At 38.1% G+C, this 19,551-nt stretch overlaps 1 protein-coding gene across 44 annotated transcripts in view; it reads left to right on the top strand.

Moving 5' to 3' along the window:
• Positions 1-19,551, top strand: part of SORBS2 (sorbin and SH3 domain containing 2) — a 232,235-nt gene that overhangs the window by 107,692 nt on the left and 104,992 nt on the right. For 18 of the 44 annotated variants that reach the window (XM_032298844.1, XM_032298843.1, XM_032298814.1 and 15 more), the window contains 2 exons: positions 18,409-18,435; positions 18,667-18,788. Coding sequence is in view for 21 of the 44 variants with exons in the window: in XM_032298818.1 (XP_032154709.1) it covers positions 7,727-7,736; positions 13,445-13,537; positions 18,409-18,435; positions 18,667-18,788 (252 nt within the window). In the remaining 23 variants the exon portion in view is untranslated. Of the gene's footprint in view, positions 1-7,686; positions 7,737-13,444; positions 13,538-18,408; positions 18,436-18,666; positions 18,789-19,551 lie in introns of those variants that run through there. The other 26 variants (XM_032298818.1, XM_032298817.1, XM_032298811.1 and 23 more) reach the window with 6 other exon arrangements.

Raw genomic sequence — 19,551 nt, 5'->3', positions numbered from 1 at the left:
GTTTCACAGTATAACATTACCATGAAAATAATTTAAAATAAATATACTTATTAACTTAAAATCCTGAGGTTTTCAGAAAAAAAAAAATAGCTATTGGTCTAGGCTTAGACCAAGGCGGTCTAAGATGCTCTGGGTTTAGTGGACCTGACTACCACTTTCCATTTGGACTTGGGCTGTAACTGGGCAAAAGGAATCCTTGTCATAAACAACCACTATTTCCCTATTAGTCTTAGAAGAAGAAATACATGGCTCTATGTTAACAGTTCTTATTTTATTCATCAGTTTTGCCTTCTACCACACTGTCTTCTCATATTTTATCCTTTTCCCTAACCCCTGCCTCATATGAGTCAGCACTTAATTATGTAGGGTACCGTAATCTTTTAGAGAGAAAGATCTTAATATCGTTTTTATTTTGTTTTGTTTTGTTTTGTTTGTTTTTAAGATGGAGTCTTGCTCTGCTGCCCAGGCTGGAGTGCAATGGCACAATCTTGGCTCTCTGTAACCTCCGCCTCCTGGGTTCAAGCCATTCTCCTGCCTCAGCCTCCCAAGGAGCTGGGACTACAGGGATGGGCCACCATGCCTGCCTAATTTTTGTATTTTTAGTAGAGATGGGGTTTCACCATGTTGGCCAGGCTGACCTCGAACTCCTGACCTCAAGTGATCTGCCCAGCTTGGCCTCCCAAAGTACTGGGATTACAGGCATGAGCTACCACACCTAGCCAAGATCTTGATCTCAAATGATGTTTTAAGATTCCTTAATGGAGGATGCCTATTATTTGCTAAGACTCAGGAGAGATGATACTCAGCAGATACTTTTAAGTATCTGCTTGGAGCATCCATTTATCTTATCTTCAAATGCTTAACCCTAACTGCGTTGATTGATCTCAATCCCTGCCGGAGCCTTTGATGCTTGCTTCTACCTAAAGTCTAAGTATGAGACATGCAAAACTAGACCAGATTACATAATTCTTTTGATGTCAGGTGATTTTTATATTTCAATATATAAAAGTTAAAATGGAAGATTTTAAAATTAAAAGCAGTAAGAAAATTAGCAAAGCATAAAAATTTTTTAAATGGTTCTTTAAAAAGATCAACACTTTTCTCCTCAAAATAGAAATGTGTGCTTCCCAGTACAAGGTGGGAAATCAGAGGCACTCTCCCGTATTGAATTAGGCAGGAGTAGGCTGCCGTCAGGATGTTATCACTCTGCAATTTGTCACACAGTTTGTTCAGCGACATTTTGTAGACGTCTCTTTTCATCCAGCCATCGCTTTTGGCTATCAGCTGTCAAAGGGAAAGTATGATTTTTTTAAAAAAAACTAATCGTCGGCCGGGCGCGGTGGCTCACGCTTGTAATCCCAGCACTTTGGGAGGCCGAGGCAGGTGGATCACGAGGTCAAGAGATCGAGACCATCCTGGTCAACACGGTGAAACCCCGTCTCTACTAAAACTACAAAAAATTAGCTGGGCATGGTGGCGCGTGCCTGTAATCCCAGCGACTCAGGAGGCTGAGGCAGGAGAATTGCCTGAACCCAGGAGGCGGAGGTTGCAGTGAGCCGAGATCGCGCCATTGCACTCCAGCCTGGGTAACAAGAGCGAAACTCCGTCTCCAAAAAAAAAAATTAAAAAAAAATAAAAATAAAAAATAAAAAAAAACTAATCGTCACCACCTTTTAGTGTCACTTTCCCTTAGATCCAGTAGCATTGTTTTTAGCTGGGTTAGGAGGCAAGGGTTTCATTCAACTATGTTCTTAGATTTTCTCTTGTTCATAGCAATGTGGGGGGAAATTTTTTTAGCTAAAAAAAAAAAAAAAAAGATCTTTTGAAAGAACAAAGAAAGCCACCTGGAAAGTGGAATTCCTTTTCAATTTCAACATGTTGCTAAGCTGGGTGTGAGACAATTGGGAGATGGGAAAATCTGTAGAAATCAATCTTATAAACCATATAGCTTGCTTCAGTCTAAAGCAATGCAATAATGCCCCGTGTATTTTCAGGAAAGTCTAGATTATCTTCTTAAGACTCAGTCAAAGGTAACGGTCTGCTTCAAAATATTTGAAATATTAGTGAATGGGAATAATGCCAGTTTGCCAGACTGGAGATGCTTTGCTGTCAGTGGAGAAGACGCTGATAGTGACATTGGTATAAATTGTTCAGATGCGTAGAAATGGGCAGAACTGGGATTTGAGTCAAGCTTTGCCTATTTCTTGACCTATTCTTCCAACACTATTCAGTTCACCTATGCATGTGTTATAGGCATATTCTAAGTAATTCCTCACACGTCTCTTTGATAATGTGCCTGACTCGTGAGATCCTCATTCAGGATCTGCATTATTTTCATTAGAAAATGTTTTGGCGATTGATTTGCCTATTATAAGCTAATGGAATTCTCCTAGTACTGTACTATCAAGTTGAACAAATGACTTAGTCTTAGCAAAAAGATGCACATGTCAATATGTGTTCTGTAATGATCTCTAAGATTACAATATAAAAGTAAGGAACGGCATGAAAGTAAGCTGTCTGGGCATGGTGACTCACGCCTGCAATCCTAGCACTTTGGGAGGCTGAGGCAGACAGATTGAGGCCAGGAGTTCAAGACTAGCCTGGCCAACATGGTGAAACCCTGTCTCTACTAAAAATACAGTGTGGTGGTGTACACTTATAGTCCCAGCTACTCGGGAGACCAAGGCAAGAGAATCACTTGAACCCAGAGGCACAGGCTGCAGTGAACTGAGAACACACCATTGCACTCCAGCCTGGGCAGCAGAGTGAGACTCCATCTTAAAAAAAAAAGAAAAGAAAGGAAGGCTCTGGAGCAATATTAAGTCACATGACCATTTAAAGCAAATAGTTAAGGTGAGTGATTCACCAACCTTGAAACTTCGGAGTGACATCAGAAAGAATCATTTACCAGGTGATCAACTTCTAATCAGTAAAGCCTTTAGGGAAGACTAATAAGCATTTTGAACAACTTACATTGTAAAGTCTCAAAAAGAAAACTGCTGGTTTCCTTGGAAGACATATAGCGAGGGCTCTTTATTCAGGAAATTTTTCCAAGTATCAGGACATTTGGTCTAATTAAAACAAACACAGCATATTCTCCTAAAAAATTATCAACAGCCTCATTTACATTTGTTTCTTGACTATTTGTGGTAATTTCTCCTTATTCCTAGAATTGATGTTGAATGTGTTTTGACCTCAGCATAGATAAATAGATGCTGTGGGTAAATTGGCTCCTGAATACTAAGGAACATTTTTAGGCCCTGTTAGCACAGGGATTCTGGGAGGAACTCAGTGTTCTTATGAGCACGGACAGTCACGCCATTGCTGTTGACTTGTGTGCCACCTACTCAGAGGCAGAAGAGTCTCTGAGCCAGTTTAGAGAAACTAGTCAGAAAAGGGGTTGAGGTGAGTTTCTAAACTCACAAAATAAATAACTTAGAGTTTTCTTGTAATTATTTCAGAGGCATGTTGACATATATGAAAGAGAGGTGAAGATGAATGTCAACCTGAATGAAGTCATTTGACTATAATTGAAAGGTGAAGTCATTTGGCATTTATGAATACTTCTTATTTTACACAGTCAGAGATAGAGATGCATTAATGCATTGATCACTTAGGGCAGTTTATCCAAAAATAGTGCTACATATAATCCCATTTCAAAATAAATAAGTAAATTCAAGTTAAAATCTGATGCATAATTTTAATATGATTATATTTTTATTCTCATGTTTAAAATACATCTCTTTATTAAAAAACTAATATCCTGCAATGTTTTCTTACTACTTAAACATCAATGTGTTTTGAATAATATATGAAGTGTGAATAGACGAATTTCAAAATAACCATAGCAATGTATTGGCTTAAGATTAGTCTGGAAAATCTTTAGGGCAACTCCTCACATTAACTGAGCAAAAATTCAGTCCTCTAGTTTCATACATGGTCTTGGTACTTAAATTCAGGTCTACAAAAATAAAACGACCTACACAGAATTCTTGGCCAAAGCTGGGGAAAGGATTTTTGTCTCTGCTCCTCTTCAGAATGGCGTGCCTGGTGATCAAAACAATTCAAGCAGAATTGCAAGACAACAGGCACAAAGGCATGTTAATGCCCACGCAGGATCAAACTCCTTGGGATCCTTATTCAAAAGTTAAATAGCCCAGTCTATTCTCTTATGCATATTGAGAACACAGGCTGCTCTGATTCCTGCAGAAAAATGAGATCTGATAATCCAAAGAAATTCAAGCAGAGCTAAAAGACTATAGACCCGAAGTCATGCTGTTAACAGCCCTTCCCTGAACAATCGACACAATCCTTTGCCATATGTGTTTTGGCAATGGAGGCTACTCTAACCCATAAGTAAAACAAATCCATTGTGGTCACAAATCAGGACACATAGAAAGTTGCTCTTGATATGAAACTTTGACAAAAGTAAATACAACCCCATAGCACCTGTTGAAATCATGTCGACACCTTAATGTTCAGATCCTTCTTTGCTCTGTGGACAGTCTACCGAGGCTCAAGGTAATCTCCATGTAATGCTTAGTTCTTAGTCTCGTCCCTGGTTCAATTCCAAGTTAAGAGAATACTCGAAATACTGTTTTCTAGTAGCATGCAAACACTCTAGGAATTTGATGCTTTCCAGAATAATATGTGCTTGTTACGTAAGTACAATCAAGGACACTTTTTCCGAGCAGAACAAAAGAGATTAAATTCGCTTTAGTTTGAATTGTCTAAAGAGAGTTCTCAGTCATGGATTTGTTAATGGGCTTAGCACAAATAATGGAAATAGAATCACGCTTTTTCATTAGTCACCCAAGAAGCCTTTCGGTTTCACATTCTTCTTGAGAGCTCAGTCACTGGGGTTCTTCTTTTAACAACTTGGAAAATGTCTTGCCTGATTAGGAAGTTAGTCATTTCACATTTTGACATCTAAAACAATGGGAAGTTGAAAAACCTCACAAATTACATTTATAAGTAACAGGATACAACACTTTAAAGATGAAAACGTCAAGGATTTGTGGCGCCTTTCTTTGTTCCTGTTACTCCTATTTTACTTTTTGAGTGTTAGATGTTCTGTAAATATCAGCATTTGAATTCAAACAATAGATGTTGATAACTAGTTCTCTCACTCGGTACAGAAACATCGTTATTGTCTATCAGCAGATTTTGTCTTCTGAGTTAACTGTGTTTGACGTTTTCTTTGTCAGTCAGTATTATTCTAGCCCAAATACTGTCTTCCTCATGCGGCTTTAAAACCTTAAGCAGTTTTAAGGACAGGGTTGCCTGGTTCCAAAAGGAGTCAAATTTGGGAAAAGTCCTTATAATCCTCATTTTCTGGAGATTGTTTATCTCTTCTTGTTTTAGAAGTTGCCTCAGCCTCGGTCACAGACATCCCCTGGGGCTTTTCTTTTCCATTTATTTTGTCCATTTAAGGTTAACATATTAGGAGTTTTGCTACTGAGAGACTAAAATAAACGCGTTTGAAAGCGCTTTCCCAAAGCTCCTGTGCTGGCCACGGCCCTCTTCCCTGACTTCATCAGCATCCTTCAATACAGGCGGTATTAAGGCTACCAAGTTGAGTTTTTGGAAATATGCCACATTTTTAGACGTAATTCTGGAGAAAAACAAAATCAACAACAACAACAGGGGGAAAAAGAAGTGTACCTGTTTAGTTACGTACACGGAAGAATAGGAGGTAAAATTTATCATCATAAAATTCCCTTCAATCATTTTTCAAAGTCTGTTGGCCTGTGAAATGTTCCTGTGAAGTTCACTGCAGCACAGAGGAAACTCAGTTCCAGCCCGGCCGCGCTAAGCATGGCTCCTGTCCTGCTCCCTACCTGCAGCAAAGGCCCGGGGCAGATGGGCACGGCTATGACACTGGACACAGTCAGACTACACAAAAATTAAACTCTGCGTAGTAAGGATACCATCTATATTGTTTTCAGCTTATAGCTCTAAAAACATATATTGAGGTGATTATCAGTACTGTGATTTTACCCATTTTAAATGTGTATTAATTTAGTATTTGAGGCCTGAGGTATTAGTAATTCAATCTAGGCAAATATACAGGTGTGTGTGTGTGTGTGTGTGTGTGTGCGCGCGTGTATAGCAAAATGAGAAGGATTTTATATATATATAAAATCTTACTTTATAATTATATTTCATAGGATGTAAGCTTTTTTTTATGTTATTTTATTTCAGCATTTTACCCCCACTGGGGGAAGGGTACCATCATATTTAGCTAATGTTCACATTTTGATTTTATTATTATAATTTTGCAGTAGTAATGAACAAAGCCAGGCTTTCCATAAGAGGTGCACTCCGATAGCCACATTGAAAGAAAATAATAGTTGTCGAATTGAGCAGAGGAAATGGTCAGAAGGGAGAAGAGGGTGAGAACCTTAGCAGACAAAGACAAGAAAGCCAGGAAGCTCACTGGCTGCTCTTTTTAGACGCTGAGAAAAATATATTTATCAAAAGTCTTTCTTGACAGGTAATCATGCCAGTGATTTCATTTCAAACTCCTCCTCATTCATCCAAAAGGAATAAATAAAATTCTTGAAAATGTTCAGATGTGGCAGTACTAACGTGCCTGGAAGCTGTGACTGCATTGTGATGGGGAGTTCTTGTGGATACCGAACAACAGGCCCACTCGGGAGCAAAGGCCAAGTGGCCAGGGTCAGACATCTCTCGCAGGGAAGTCTTGGACTTAGGAGATTTCCTTCCTTGTCAGTGCGTCTTTTCTCTTTGGTCTCGGGTTACGGATAAATAAGAAACTCCATAAATGGGCTAAGAAAATATGCCAGAGAAAGAACTAAGTCATCTCACATGTCATAAGATGATACACAATATTTAAAACTTTTTTCTGAGACATGTCCATTCTGCCAACCATTTCTAGTGAATTCATCCCAATTGCTATGCATCCAACACCACTGGGAAAAGTCGGTGTTCAATACGAATGCAGAAATGGGGTTTGTAGTAACCGTCTATTTCCTGTGTCTTAAAAAGAGAGAGATGAATCTCATCTTTCTTGACAGTGTCCTCAAAATATGCATTGCATTCATTACATATTCCCCGGTAGTAAAATGACCCGCACATGTAAGGCAATGATTTTAAAGTGCCAGGGTAGCTTTTAAAATTCTGGAAGAGGACACTTAACACGCAATCCTTTCAGGCTTAGAGAACAAAAACTATTTGTATAAATATTTGCAGAAGAAATTTCATTTTTAAAAATGAGAGCTCAGCCAGGCACGGTGGCTCACACCTGTAATCCCAGCACCTTGAGAGGCTGAGGTGGGAGGATGGCTTGAGCTCAGGAGATCAAGGCTGCAGTGAACCAGGGTCACATCAACTGCACTTCAGCCTGGGCAGCAGAGCGCAACATCTCTCTAAAAAACAAGCAAACGAGCACGAAACTTCTCCATTTTCATCCATTAATGCTAACTATTCAACAAAAGCATGAAAACGGAATATGATCTGTCCCGTGATCATAGGACCAATGATGAAAGTTTAGCATGAATAGAAACATAAATTCTTCCTACCTTAATAAACACTGATTTAAACAAGACTAATGACAATGTGATATTAACTCACAGGTACATCGAAAACAAAGACAAAACACACTTTTGTGATATTTTGTTCCACGTGCTAGTGAACAAATTATGCACCATTTTTTTCCTACAGGAAAACTGAAGACTTTAATAACAAACCCTCCAAGGTCAAAATGAACACAGGTACGCTGTTTGTTAGTTTTAAACTCTCTTAGCCTTGCTCTCTAAAAAGCGTGTTGGCCCTAAATCATTAGTTTAGCACTCTGCTGATCCTAAATGTGATTGTGAATTCCGATTCCGTGCGTAGCCTAGAGTCATAACTTTCTTCTTTGTATTTGTGCTCCACTCTCATAGCCATCAAAAGTCGAATTTTCTGTTCTGTTACTTGCTCCTACTTCCTCTTTCATTAATCACATGTTAAAAGTAACACCCATAAACAATAGGAAGAGGTAGTGTGTCATTTGTATGTGTACTTTTGAAATCGCTCACTTGAAAATAAGCTAAATTCAAAGGCAAGTTGCTCTAGGAGAAAATATCTAAACTTCTCCGTTTTATAAACTCTTTATGTTGAAGCAGTCAGCAGATTGAATGCCAAAGCTTTATACAAAATCAGCTTAATCAAGCTATAGTCACAATTGACATAGTGTTGTAAGCATTATGTGTTTAGATGTGAGAACAGTATCTCCAAATAGCTCAACAACCATGCCTCTGAACTGCATCGTAGACATTTTAACTGTAGAAGTGTTCGTAACACATGCTAGGTACATGTGAACTTTTTCCACAGTAGAAATGATTTGGCTTCTAATTTTGCCTTCCCCCGACCTTGAAATATACAGTATTAACTAATTCAAGAAACAACTTTCTCACTGAAATTTTGTAACCTGTGTTTAAATGATACCGTTTCCTATCCGCAAGTGATCACTGGAAAGTTGTTTGAGCCTTCCCCCCATGGCAGAGTAGAAGGGATGGCCCAAGATATTCTCTCACGTCCAGCTGGTTGCCTTTTCGCTGTCTCTTGTTGCATCAAAGTGCCGACAAGGAGGATTACCAACCACTGGCGAGGACCAATACCTAATCCCCAGGTCTAGTGCAGAGCCTTGCGTCACGTTCCAGGTGCCACAGTGGCCCTGAGAAGGCTGGGTGGGCAGGGTCTTGAGGATGCAGTCACCTTGCAGATGTGGACAACGGGCAAGACGAGGATTCTGGAGACAGTCAAAACACACAGGGAAGGCTTAGCAATCAAGAGAAGTTACAGCCCTGCAAACACATCATGCAAACGCATCTTGAAGATTGGAGATGTCAGATCAGACATGGGGAACGAAGTAGAAAATATTATGAAGTAAAGGAGAGGGAAGAAAGCAAATAGAACGTGGAGCCCACAGCTGGACTAGCATCAGCCGTGCTTTGGAGCTACAAAGTCACTCCAGCAGAAGTTCCACATGAGGAAGTGATATTTTCTTATCCTTCCAAGACGTCTCCCTGTAGACTTAAGCTGATCATAACTTCCCAGTACTCCTCATTTTATTGAGTGCTGATTTTCCTATTTATTATAAATAATAAATATTATGACAGAGATTTGCATACATGATATACTGAATAGACTGTGTTCATGTGCACTGCCTTCAATAATTGCCCTTCCTGTTCAAATAATTCAATACCTCATAGCAAAGTAAGCACACAGAAATTTGTAAATTTGTTTAAGTCACTAAGTTACTTGAGCCAAGTTACTGCTTAGCAGCACAAATGTAACCCTCTAAAGCATCCTCTCATTTCTAAGGAGTAAGCTTGACTCTGGATGGGATGCAATTTGTATAGGATTATTTTGCTTATGTGGATGAACTTCCGCTTATATATAATGATTGGAAAATATGGTATTCAAACTTATGCACAAATTTGATCAAAAGTGACTAAAAACTTTTGCACAAAATTCCAAAATAATATTTTTTATAAAAACATACCACTCTTAAATATATATATATATATATATATATATTTTAATACACACACACACGCATTGTCTTAGGAAGTTGAAAGCGTTGTGACTGTGTTTACAAAATGAATTAGGAATTTGTTCCTAAAGAGATAGTAAATAAAATTGGCCTGCATTATCTACAGATAGATAGATGATTGATAGAAAGATAAATACATAGATACATAGATAACAGATAGATGAATAAAGTGGCCTCACAAGTTCTTATTTTTCTCATCCCAAAAACAGCTTCTAGCTCTTCTGACTTCTTTTGTCTGTTTATCTACAGATAGATGGATAGATTTATAGATAGATAGATAGATAGATAATACAGATAATATACGGATAGATAAATAATACAGATAGATAATATATAGATAGATAATGCAGGCCAGTTTTATTGATATATATATCAATATATCATTTAAATCAGAATATATCTTTTTAATGATTGATATATTGGATAAGCTAAATTCAATCCATATTATTGATCAATCAATAAAGAGAGATATTCCCATTTAAATCTTCATGTGTCTGTCACTACGGTTAAAAAGCATTCTTTTATGTTAAGTATTTGCTTTTAATCCATACGTAATAAACTAGCCATGGGGAATGTGGCTAATTTTTCATGCTAAAGTGTCTAAATAATATAGAAAATATACAAAACATGTTATATGTCCACTCTTAGAATTTTTAACCCATTACTTTCTTACGCATATCTTAGCTATTGAAAAAAGGAGAAAAAAACATCAAATAATTCTCCATGTGTAATTTACCCACATGAGTGGTTTCTAGCAGTAGAAACAGCTTCCAGGAATCTTGCAGCTCAGGGGAAGAGTAGCCCAGGAGGGCTGCAGGTCATTAATGAGGACAAAAGGCAAGGCCAGCATTAGGATTCTTAAGGATAAACTGGCACAGGAAAGGTCGCATCCTCGTTTTAAGATCTTAAACATATCTTCCAGGAGTATCAGAAAGTATCAATATATAAGAAGGTGGAAATAGAATATAACATTCTGTTCCAGCAATTTTACAGAAGCCTCAAGTTTTAGAATTCAGCTCTTCATTAAACTTTATTAAAGACAGAGTCTCCATTTATTTAATCTAGGACTTAGCACTTCCTAAAATACATAAATTGTCTAACCCAAAGATTCTCAAACTTTTTTGGTTTACACTGACTTTTAATGCCTCAGTAATTTTTTTCATAGTGCTTCTAGGCCAAAAATACCTAACACTTCTACTTATTAAGTAGTTAGGGGCTAACAACTTAATAACTTAGTAATTACTTAATAAGTATTTTGTTTTGATGACTTAGAAGCCATTTGACAAAATAATACATATAAATTGAAAGAAAATAATTTTGTTTCATTCTTTATAACAAGAATTACTTAATAATGGTATGTGTGTGCCTGTTGCACACTGAAAAAGTTCTCAGACCTTAGAATGAGATTGTACATGGCCACTCTCATTTACTGATCCAAAATGTTTTATAGGCCGGACGGGCACAGTGGCTCATGCCTGTAATTCCAGCATTTTGGTAGGCTGAGCCAGGAGGATCACTCAAGCCCAGGTGTTGGAGACAAGCCTGAGCAACATAATGAGACCCTATCTCCATAAAAATTTTAAAGATTAGCTGGGCACGATGGCATGTGCCTGTAATCCCAGCTATCAGAAGCTGAGGCAGGAGAATCAGCTCAAGCCCAGTGAGCTGTGATTGCATCACTGCACTCCAGCCTGGGCAACAGAGCAAGACCCTTTCTCTAAACATAAATAAATAAAATGTTCTTCAGAGGGTACTTGCTTTTTATCATAGCAATTATCAAGATCCCAGTTTTTCAAAAATATGATGTCATCAAAAGGAATACAGCACATGCAGTCAGCACAGTGTTTTCCTTAAAAGCCAGAAAGATACCCCAACACCCTTGTGAATTCACCAGGGCAGCCCAGGACACCTCAGTCCACAGTTTGAACGCCATAGGTTTAACCTGTGACCCTGGATCTTCTCATTCTGGAATTTTCTCTTTTCATCTACGTGCTTGTTAGATGTTCAGAAGTAAAAGAACTAGGAAATATAATCACTCATAGAGTGATGCCAGTTTTCACTTTCAACGTCTTTAACTACACAACCACTTTAGGCCAGTTCACAGCTCCTGGAAGCAATAACATTACCTCCATCTTATCAGACACACTTGTCTCTAAGCTGCTTTCAGTTTGCTGAGTTTGCTAAAATCCTCAGTTCCTTTTGGAGCCTCTCCTGAAGGAAACTTCTGTTGTTTATACCATTTGTGTCACTTTCTTTGGGTTCTTAATTATAACCTTTGATTGATTTGGCTCATTTTCCTTTAAGATTCTTTCAAGTCGGTTTTCTGGTTAAATGATTTTCTACATTAAGAAATTGTTATTTTAAACATATAGTTTAAAGAACTTAAATTTGATATAATAATCACTCCACTGATTTTAAGTTCTAATATTAGTCTTACTATTTATAATTTTTATGAAAAATTCATTCAAATCATGCTTCCAAGCATCTTTACTAATCTAAATTCTCTCATGTCCAATAAACACACTTGCTGCTTTCCCTATGAAAACAAAGAAAAAGGAAAAATAGGAATGTGACAATATATGATTATATTACTATATCGGTGGTTATGTTGTCTTTTTTTATAACTTTCAAAAAGATTTGATTTAATTTTGTTTTACTTAATGAGCAGAATGAGAGGAATGGGCAAAACTATTTATTGCACATGCCATATTACAGAGGAATGTAAGAATGGAATTTGAATCTAGTCATAAATAGAACATTGGCCTTCCCATTTCGAAAGACTTCTCTTCCAAATTTAGAAGTCTAAACTTCTCACAGCACATTAAAATGGCTGATGCACTTACACGTATTTTACTTCACAGTGTGACTTGCACAAGTTTAAATATTAGGTCATAGTACACATATTGCTAAAAGTATACAAGCAATAAATGAGGCCAGGTGTGGTGGCTCATGCTTGCAATGGGAGGCCAAGGTGGAAAGAGCACTTGAGCCAGGGAGTTTGAGGCCAGCCTGGGCAACATAGCAAGACCATGTCTCTACAATAAGTTAAAAAGTTAGCCAGGGACGGTGGTGTGTGCCTGTGGTCCCAGCTACTCAGGAGGCTGAGGCAGGAGGATGGCTTGAGCCCAGGAGTTTAAGGCTGCAGTGAGCTACAATGGCACCACTGCTCTCCAGCCCGGGTGACGGAGCAGGGCTCCAGCCCTACACATAAAAATTTTAAAAGTAAAAGTAATACACTACTTTCTTTAAACATAGTCATTTCAGTGCCATATATATCATTTTAATTAGGCTAGTTATTTCCATAACTAACAATAACTACAGAAAGAATGAACATTCCATAATGCCGTGTGTTCCTCTATGAATTCTAAAAAAAATGTATCATATCTGTGTCACTAATAATTTTTACTGCGAGAATTATTCAGGCGCTCTTTGGGAATTCTAACAGATAGAACATGGTAAAACTTAAATGATATTAACTTAAAAGTGTGTTGTACCATAGCCCTTAATCCTGAAATAGCGCTAATCCTTGACTCTAAAAGCCAGCTCCAATGCTTATAGAGTTAGATTAAATTGAGTTTAAGTGGTATAAACAAAATTGAGTTCTGTGCCTGAGTTTTCACAAGGAAAACCATAAAATGTTAAGTATTAAATCTTCCATGCTTTCACTAAAACAGTGACATCTATTTCTAAGGCGGATCCCTGATCTTGTTTTGTTTGTTGTAGTTCGAGGGAGGTGTGAAATTGGCAGGTGCATTCCGTGGTTGCCGACTCTGACTGTTTATCTATCTCATGGATGTCTGGCACATTTCACTTAAAACGCATGATATTGCATGTGCTTTTTCTGTTGCCTTGGCCTCTGCTATGTCATTTTTTTGCTTCCAGATAGTGGTGGGTCTGCTCGCAAACGTGCTGCCATGTCTGTCACGCTAACATCTGTGAAGAGAGTGCAAAGTTCTCCAAACCTATTGGCTGCAGGTATAATATCACTAACTCACAGAATGTCACATTGAATGGCTTCTAGCTCTTCTGACTGTTTTTGTTCTAAACGTAAAAAGCAAAGGAAAATGAGATCTTGTAGGAAACATTTTACATGTGTAATTAAAAACAGCAGTCACTTACCAAAAATAGGTTGAGTAACTGCAAGTGTTAATAACTATTTAAGTTTTTGCTGTCGCATGGACTTAAGTAACATATTTCATTAGGATAACTCATAGGTTATTTTGGGGGGGTTAACCTAAAAACTGCTGGGGTAGGAGTACAGGGATACAGGGTGAAAAGAGGGATTTGTAGGAACCCAACTCTTCATTAATTAGATTCTTTGTCAAAAGTTGCAAACAGAATGATAGAACATTAGTTTTGAAAGAGACCTTTACTGTCCTTTAATCCAATCAGCAAAGACCCTTCTAATATATATATATAGATTGATAGATAGATATAGATAGATAGATATAGATATAGATATATATCAAAATCTTGACCAATTAAGATTAACATGTACCCACAGGTAGGAAGTCACTGGGGGTATGACTTTTCAGCATCCACTCAAGTGGTCTCTTTATAATAAATCTCTATCATGACTACCTAAGCCACAGTACCTAAGTTAGGCACAGTACCTAAGGCACCGTCTGCATTGGGAGGGGTGCAGCTGTTAGAAGATCAAGCGGAGGCCAGCAAGCCCTGTGCCTCTAGACCCTGAAATAGACCCACACCCTTTGGTGGCTGGTTGGTTGGTTGTCTGGCTGGGTAGCTGCAGTTTGGGGATTACTTGTTTTTTATTTATAAGATTAATGGGTCTTACAGCAGAAGTCAGAAAGGGATGGAGAGTCTTTAAATAATTTTGATTCTCATTATGCATATCACAATCTTTTACACACGTGCATCTAGCAGTTGATTAAATACTCAGGGTGTTCTTCACTTTATGGCCACTTGATTCTAAACTACTGAGCTTTCCTTGAGGAACAAAAAAAATAACTTCCATATGGAGAATCTCACTTCCGTTCACCGCCTCTAATCCACAAATGGATTTCAATGTCCACCTTTAAATGCCAGGCTAGTGAGTTCAATTATATTTTAAGTTAAAAGAAAATGCAAGTTGCATTGCAAGGTTTGTGGTATGACCTCATTTTGGTTAAAAAAAATCTTTATACAAATCTCTATTTGTATGTATTGGCTCATGTGTGTACGAACACAAAAAGGTGTTAGAAAAACTACAGATGTGTTTACACTGGATACCATGGGAAACAGGAATGAAGGCAAGTAAGATAATAAATTTAAGAGTTTAGGGCCATCATGTAATTGGAATGCCAATACCCTGAATAGCGTTGACATTTCAACCAAATAGGATCTCAGCCCAGCCTACTCAGACATGAACCACTGATGCACGTGCTAGGGAATGGCACACTGCGTCAGCAGTGCCAATTTGGAGAGTCAAAACTGGAATGTACGTAATTTCATATAACCCTACTTAATAGAAAAGATTTAACGCTTCAGAATTAAAATACCAAAAAAAAAAAAAAAGATTCCACACTTCAAGAGTACAAAATAATCTTCAGTATAACAACGCAGCTTTGGGCTGTTTTAAGTTTTCTATCACTAGGAGTAAGATTCCTAGAGAATGATGCCCACTGAATTTTGGACATTATTGTTTAAAAGCAGCCCTCTTTTGTGTCTATTAGACACATAAAGTAAGATCCCTTTTTCATTTTTTTTTTTTTTTTTTGAAATGGAGTCTTGCTCTGTCTCCCAGGCTGGAGTGGAGTGGCCCAATCTCGGCTCACTGCAACCTCCGCCTCCCAGGTTCGAGTGGTTCTCCAGCCTCAGCCTCCCGAGGAGCTGGGATTACAGGCACCTGTCACCACGCTTGGCTTATTTTTGTATTTTTTTTAGTAGAGACATGGTTTCACCATATTGGACAGGCTGGTCTTGAACTCCTGACCTCAAGTGATCCAACTGCCTCAGCCTCCCAGAGTGCTGGGATTACAGGCATGAGCCACCACGGCCAGCCCCCTTTTCTAAAGAAGTTTTCATTGTATTTTTAATTAAGAAGTCTGCATTATTATGCACAACTGCATTCTATGTAGCTTTCAAAAGAACTTATATGACAGTGTCTTTATGTGAATCAAAAGAGAATTGATAAATATTAATTGCCTTCAATATTGTTAAAATATAACTGCCTTTATGTAAAACCTCCACAAAAGGTCCTAAGCCACGTTGTCAATATGGCCTATCAGTTAAAAGGGATTTAAATAAAACCTGAGCATAGAGATTATGATGTGACACGTATCAGAAACACAGCTATGTAAAATCTGTCATGTTAGAATCTTAGCAGTAGAAAGGGCCATTGAGGGGATCCAGTTCCAGCCCTGACATGGAACCGGGAAATGTCTTGCACAAAATCTCAGACAGATGCTCACCAGTTTGTGCCTTGACACGGGGAAAAGTGCTGGTGAAGGGCACATAGAGCTCTTCGTTCTTCAAGACCCTGTTAGTATATTCAGGAAAGGGAAAACAGCAGGAAAGGGAAAAACTTACACCATTTAGTCATTCGTGGATTTTCAGTGAAGCCATGACTATCTATTAAAGAACACTAGAAATTAAAGACTCAGACTCCTAGAGTCCTAGCTTTGTTTTTTCACAAGTGAATGTGCATCACCAGTGTGGCAGCTTCGGGGGAAAATTGTTTTCCCTGCATATCTGCCAAGCCATTTACCTGACCGACTTTTTTTTTTTTTTTTTAGTAACCTATATTCTCTTTACTTGACATGGATCCATGATACTTTCTATTTCCTGCTGCAAAGAACAGGTGTCCTCCCTTTCCCAGGCTTTCCTGCAGGAATAAAATGAAAGCAGGGCTATGCTTGACAGTGTCCACATAGAAGACTGTAATAAAAGAGCAAGTCAGGATGGCGTGTTTGAAGTATCTATAATTGGATTTATTTTAGAGAAAGAGGAATGATGTGTACTTCAGTCTCTTTAAAAGACCACCCACTTCAAAGCAGACTTTAATCATCAACATAAGTTTTATTAAAATATTGGTTCATCCTCAATAAGAACATATAGACACAGAGAGGGGAACATCAAACACCGGGGCCTGTCGGGGGGTGGGGTTAGGGGAGGGGATGGCAGGTGGGGGGATTGGGGAGGGATAACATCAGGAGTATGCCTGATGTAGATGACAGGGGGATGGATGCAGCAAACCACCATGGCACGTGTATACCTACATAACAAACCTGCATCATCTGCCCATGTTCCCCAGAACTTAAAGTATAACAAAAAATAAATAAATACAATTTAAAAATATGTTAAAAATACTGGTTCCTCCTGAAGTTTTAGCCCAGAGCCATTTTCTCCTTTCTCTTAATTCTGCACACCCGTGTCTACGGTGCGATGCCAGGCCTTTCAGTCGAGCCCACCACTGTTACTGTCCAGCGTTTCCAGTGGCACAGGGACAGAGTCATTTGGAAATCCCTGGGCCCAGGATCCCAGGAAGAGGCCCACAGTTGAGCCTAGAGTGACTGTCCTCTGAGTTTCCCACTTACTGTTTCCTGGGGCTCCACCGTCTTCAACAGCCACCAGTGTGAAGAAATAGAGCCTGCCCCTACAGACTATCAGTTAGAGGGAGGTTATCTTGAGCGTCCTTCAGACCAGCGCGGTTCGCCCTCTCCTTTCTCACCGCACCTGCACCCCTGGCGTCTCCAAGCCTCTGGCTCCCATTACCTCGTCCCCAGCACACACCACACAGCCTTCCTGTTTATCTCAGTTTTACCAAACCAAGCGTAAAATAAACTCCCTGTCCTCAAGCAAATAATCCGAATAGAATCAGTGTTACTAATGCTGCTTCTTTTGTCATAAAGTAGCCATGGGCTATTTTATTGCCTTTTCCCAAATCCCAAAAGTTATTTTTCATTGTCCTTTCCCAAATCCCAAAATGTGTTCACGGTTCACAGTGGATGGCACCCTTGTGGCTATTAAATCTCACTCCTGAGCGTCCCAAAGCAGAATTCTAATAACCGCTCTATATTGCCAAACTGTTCTTCTTTATCTTCATCATGTAACTGATTAAGAATTTCAATCATTTCTGCTTCCACCACATCCTAGAAGCAGGGCCAGGCCTGGTAGCACACACCTGTAGTCCCAGCTCACCAAAAGACTGAGGCTGTAGGATCTCTTGAGCCCACTATTTCAAGGCCAGACCCTTGAAATAGTAGCAAGACCCCATCTCTAAAACACAAAATAAAAATTTTAAATTGTACAAATTTTAGACGTAGGGTCCAATAAACATTTCATGCATAATTCTTTGAAGTAATTTTTCTCTATGGTACCCATTTTATTGCTCCATTTTTAAATTAATTGGAGATAAAATCCATACAAAGTTATCAATGATCAGAAAGTAAAAACTAAATTGCAGGATACAGTTCTCTAGCACGGGAGTTAAATATGCCTATTAACAGCAGGGCATTGGAAGCTAAGGATCTGGGGGGTTTGAATTAGCTCTGGGAGAAGCACTCACTGTTTATAAACAATGATCCTTTAATTTGACATTTAGAAATTCATACATCCATCTTTGGCCATAGTCAGATGAAAATTGCATGTTGCAACATTATTGAGGGGAAAAATTACTGATTGCTATATAGATATTTATATATTATAGATATTTAATGAGTGTCATTCTAATTAAAGTAAAAATAAATGTACAAACCTCCCTTTAGCATGTTTGACATACCCAGATTTTAAAACTGAAATAATGTTTGCAAAAATAATGCATATAGGTCTTTGCCATGTTATTTTGACTGGGTTATTCATTTATTTCACTCTAGTCTTAATTTCAACATTTCTTTTTTTTTCAGGGCGTGATTCTCAGTCACCAGACTCAGGTACAGAAAAGATATTCTGAATAACCATTCTATTATTTTGTGACTTTTAAAAAATATATTGCTAGCCACATTTCTGGCTTCATGTAAAACTTAAATTTCATATACTATTATGCGTATTAAATTAAACCTCTAGTAAGAACATTACAATTTTGGAAATGAAAATAAATTTTATAAAAAATGTTTAAGTGAACGTAGATATTTTTGTATCCAATTGTTTTCCCTTAATGAAAGCTTGGAGATCTTACCATGGCAATCAAGAGACACTGAACGGAGATGCTACATATTCCTCTCTTGCAGCAAAAGGTTTTCGAAGCGTTCGACCAAACCTACAAGATAAAAGATCACCAACTCAGGTAACCCTGCACTCTTCACTATGTGATTTTAAGGCCTGGTTATTAGACCACTGCTTAAAGCCCCTTTCATAGTGTGCATACTTCAATACATGTTTTATTTTTAATATGTTTTTGCTTTTGTGTTTGGTTTGCTTGCCAGGCTTGTATTTGCAACATGGAGAACAAATTTTAATAAATAAGGATTTTGTTTTATTTCTGATTATGCTCATATAAGTGTATCAGTTTCTAACATAATCTTTAGGATATATTCTAATTCTTTAAAAGCTAACAGCTGATGCTTTGGATTTAAGCTGATGAGGTCAGCGATACATTATGTACTCAATAACTATGAGTATGCAACTGTTATATTAACTAAAGAGACTCTGTGTTGGAGATATTAGTAAAATTGTGCCACAGGCATGAAAATTGTTATAAAACAATGCTATTAAATAAACCATATATATATTTCAAAGTCTAGTTAAAAAATATGCCAAGAGAACATATGTTCACTTTTAACATAATTTCCCAGAATACAGGTGGAGCAAATGTTGTAATGTGTTCTCTGGAAACACTTTTTTCCCCTAAGGGCAAACATTGATAATAAAGGCAAATGCGTTCTAAATGGAATGAAAATGATCACTCAATCTAGCTAGCAAAATGGATAGCCTAATCAGAAGGTGTGGCATTGCTTTACTTCTGTAAGGACAACGTCGACGCTGGTTTCTTTCATGACTAACTTTGACTTTCTTTCTGTTTTTCTTTCAACTTTCTTTCTTTTTCTGGA

The sequence above is a fragment of the Sapajus apella genome, unplaced genomic scaffold, assembly GCF_009761245.1.
Source record: "Sapajus apella isolate SASKATOON/1434 unplaced genomic scaffold, GSC_monkey_1.0 scaffold39, whole genome shotgun sequence".
NCBI classification, from domain to species: Eukaryota; Metazoa; Chordata; class Mammalia; order Primates; family Cebidae; genus Sapajus; species Sapajus apella.
Note: the sequence above shows the minus strand (reverse complement) of the source record. Positions and strands in the feature narration are given on the sequence as shown.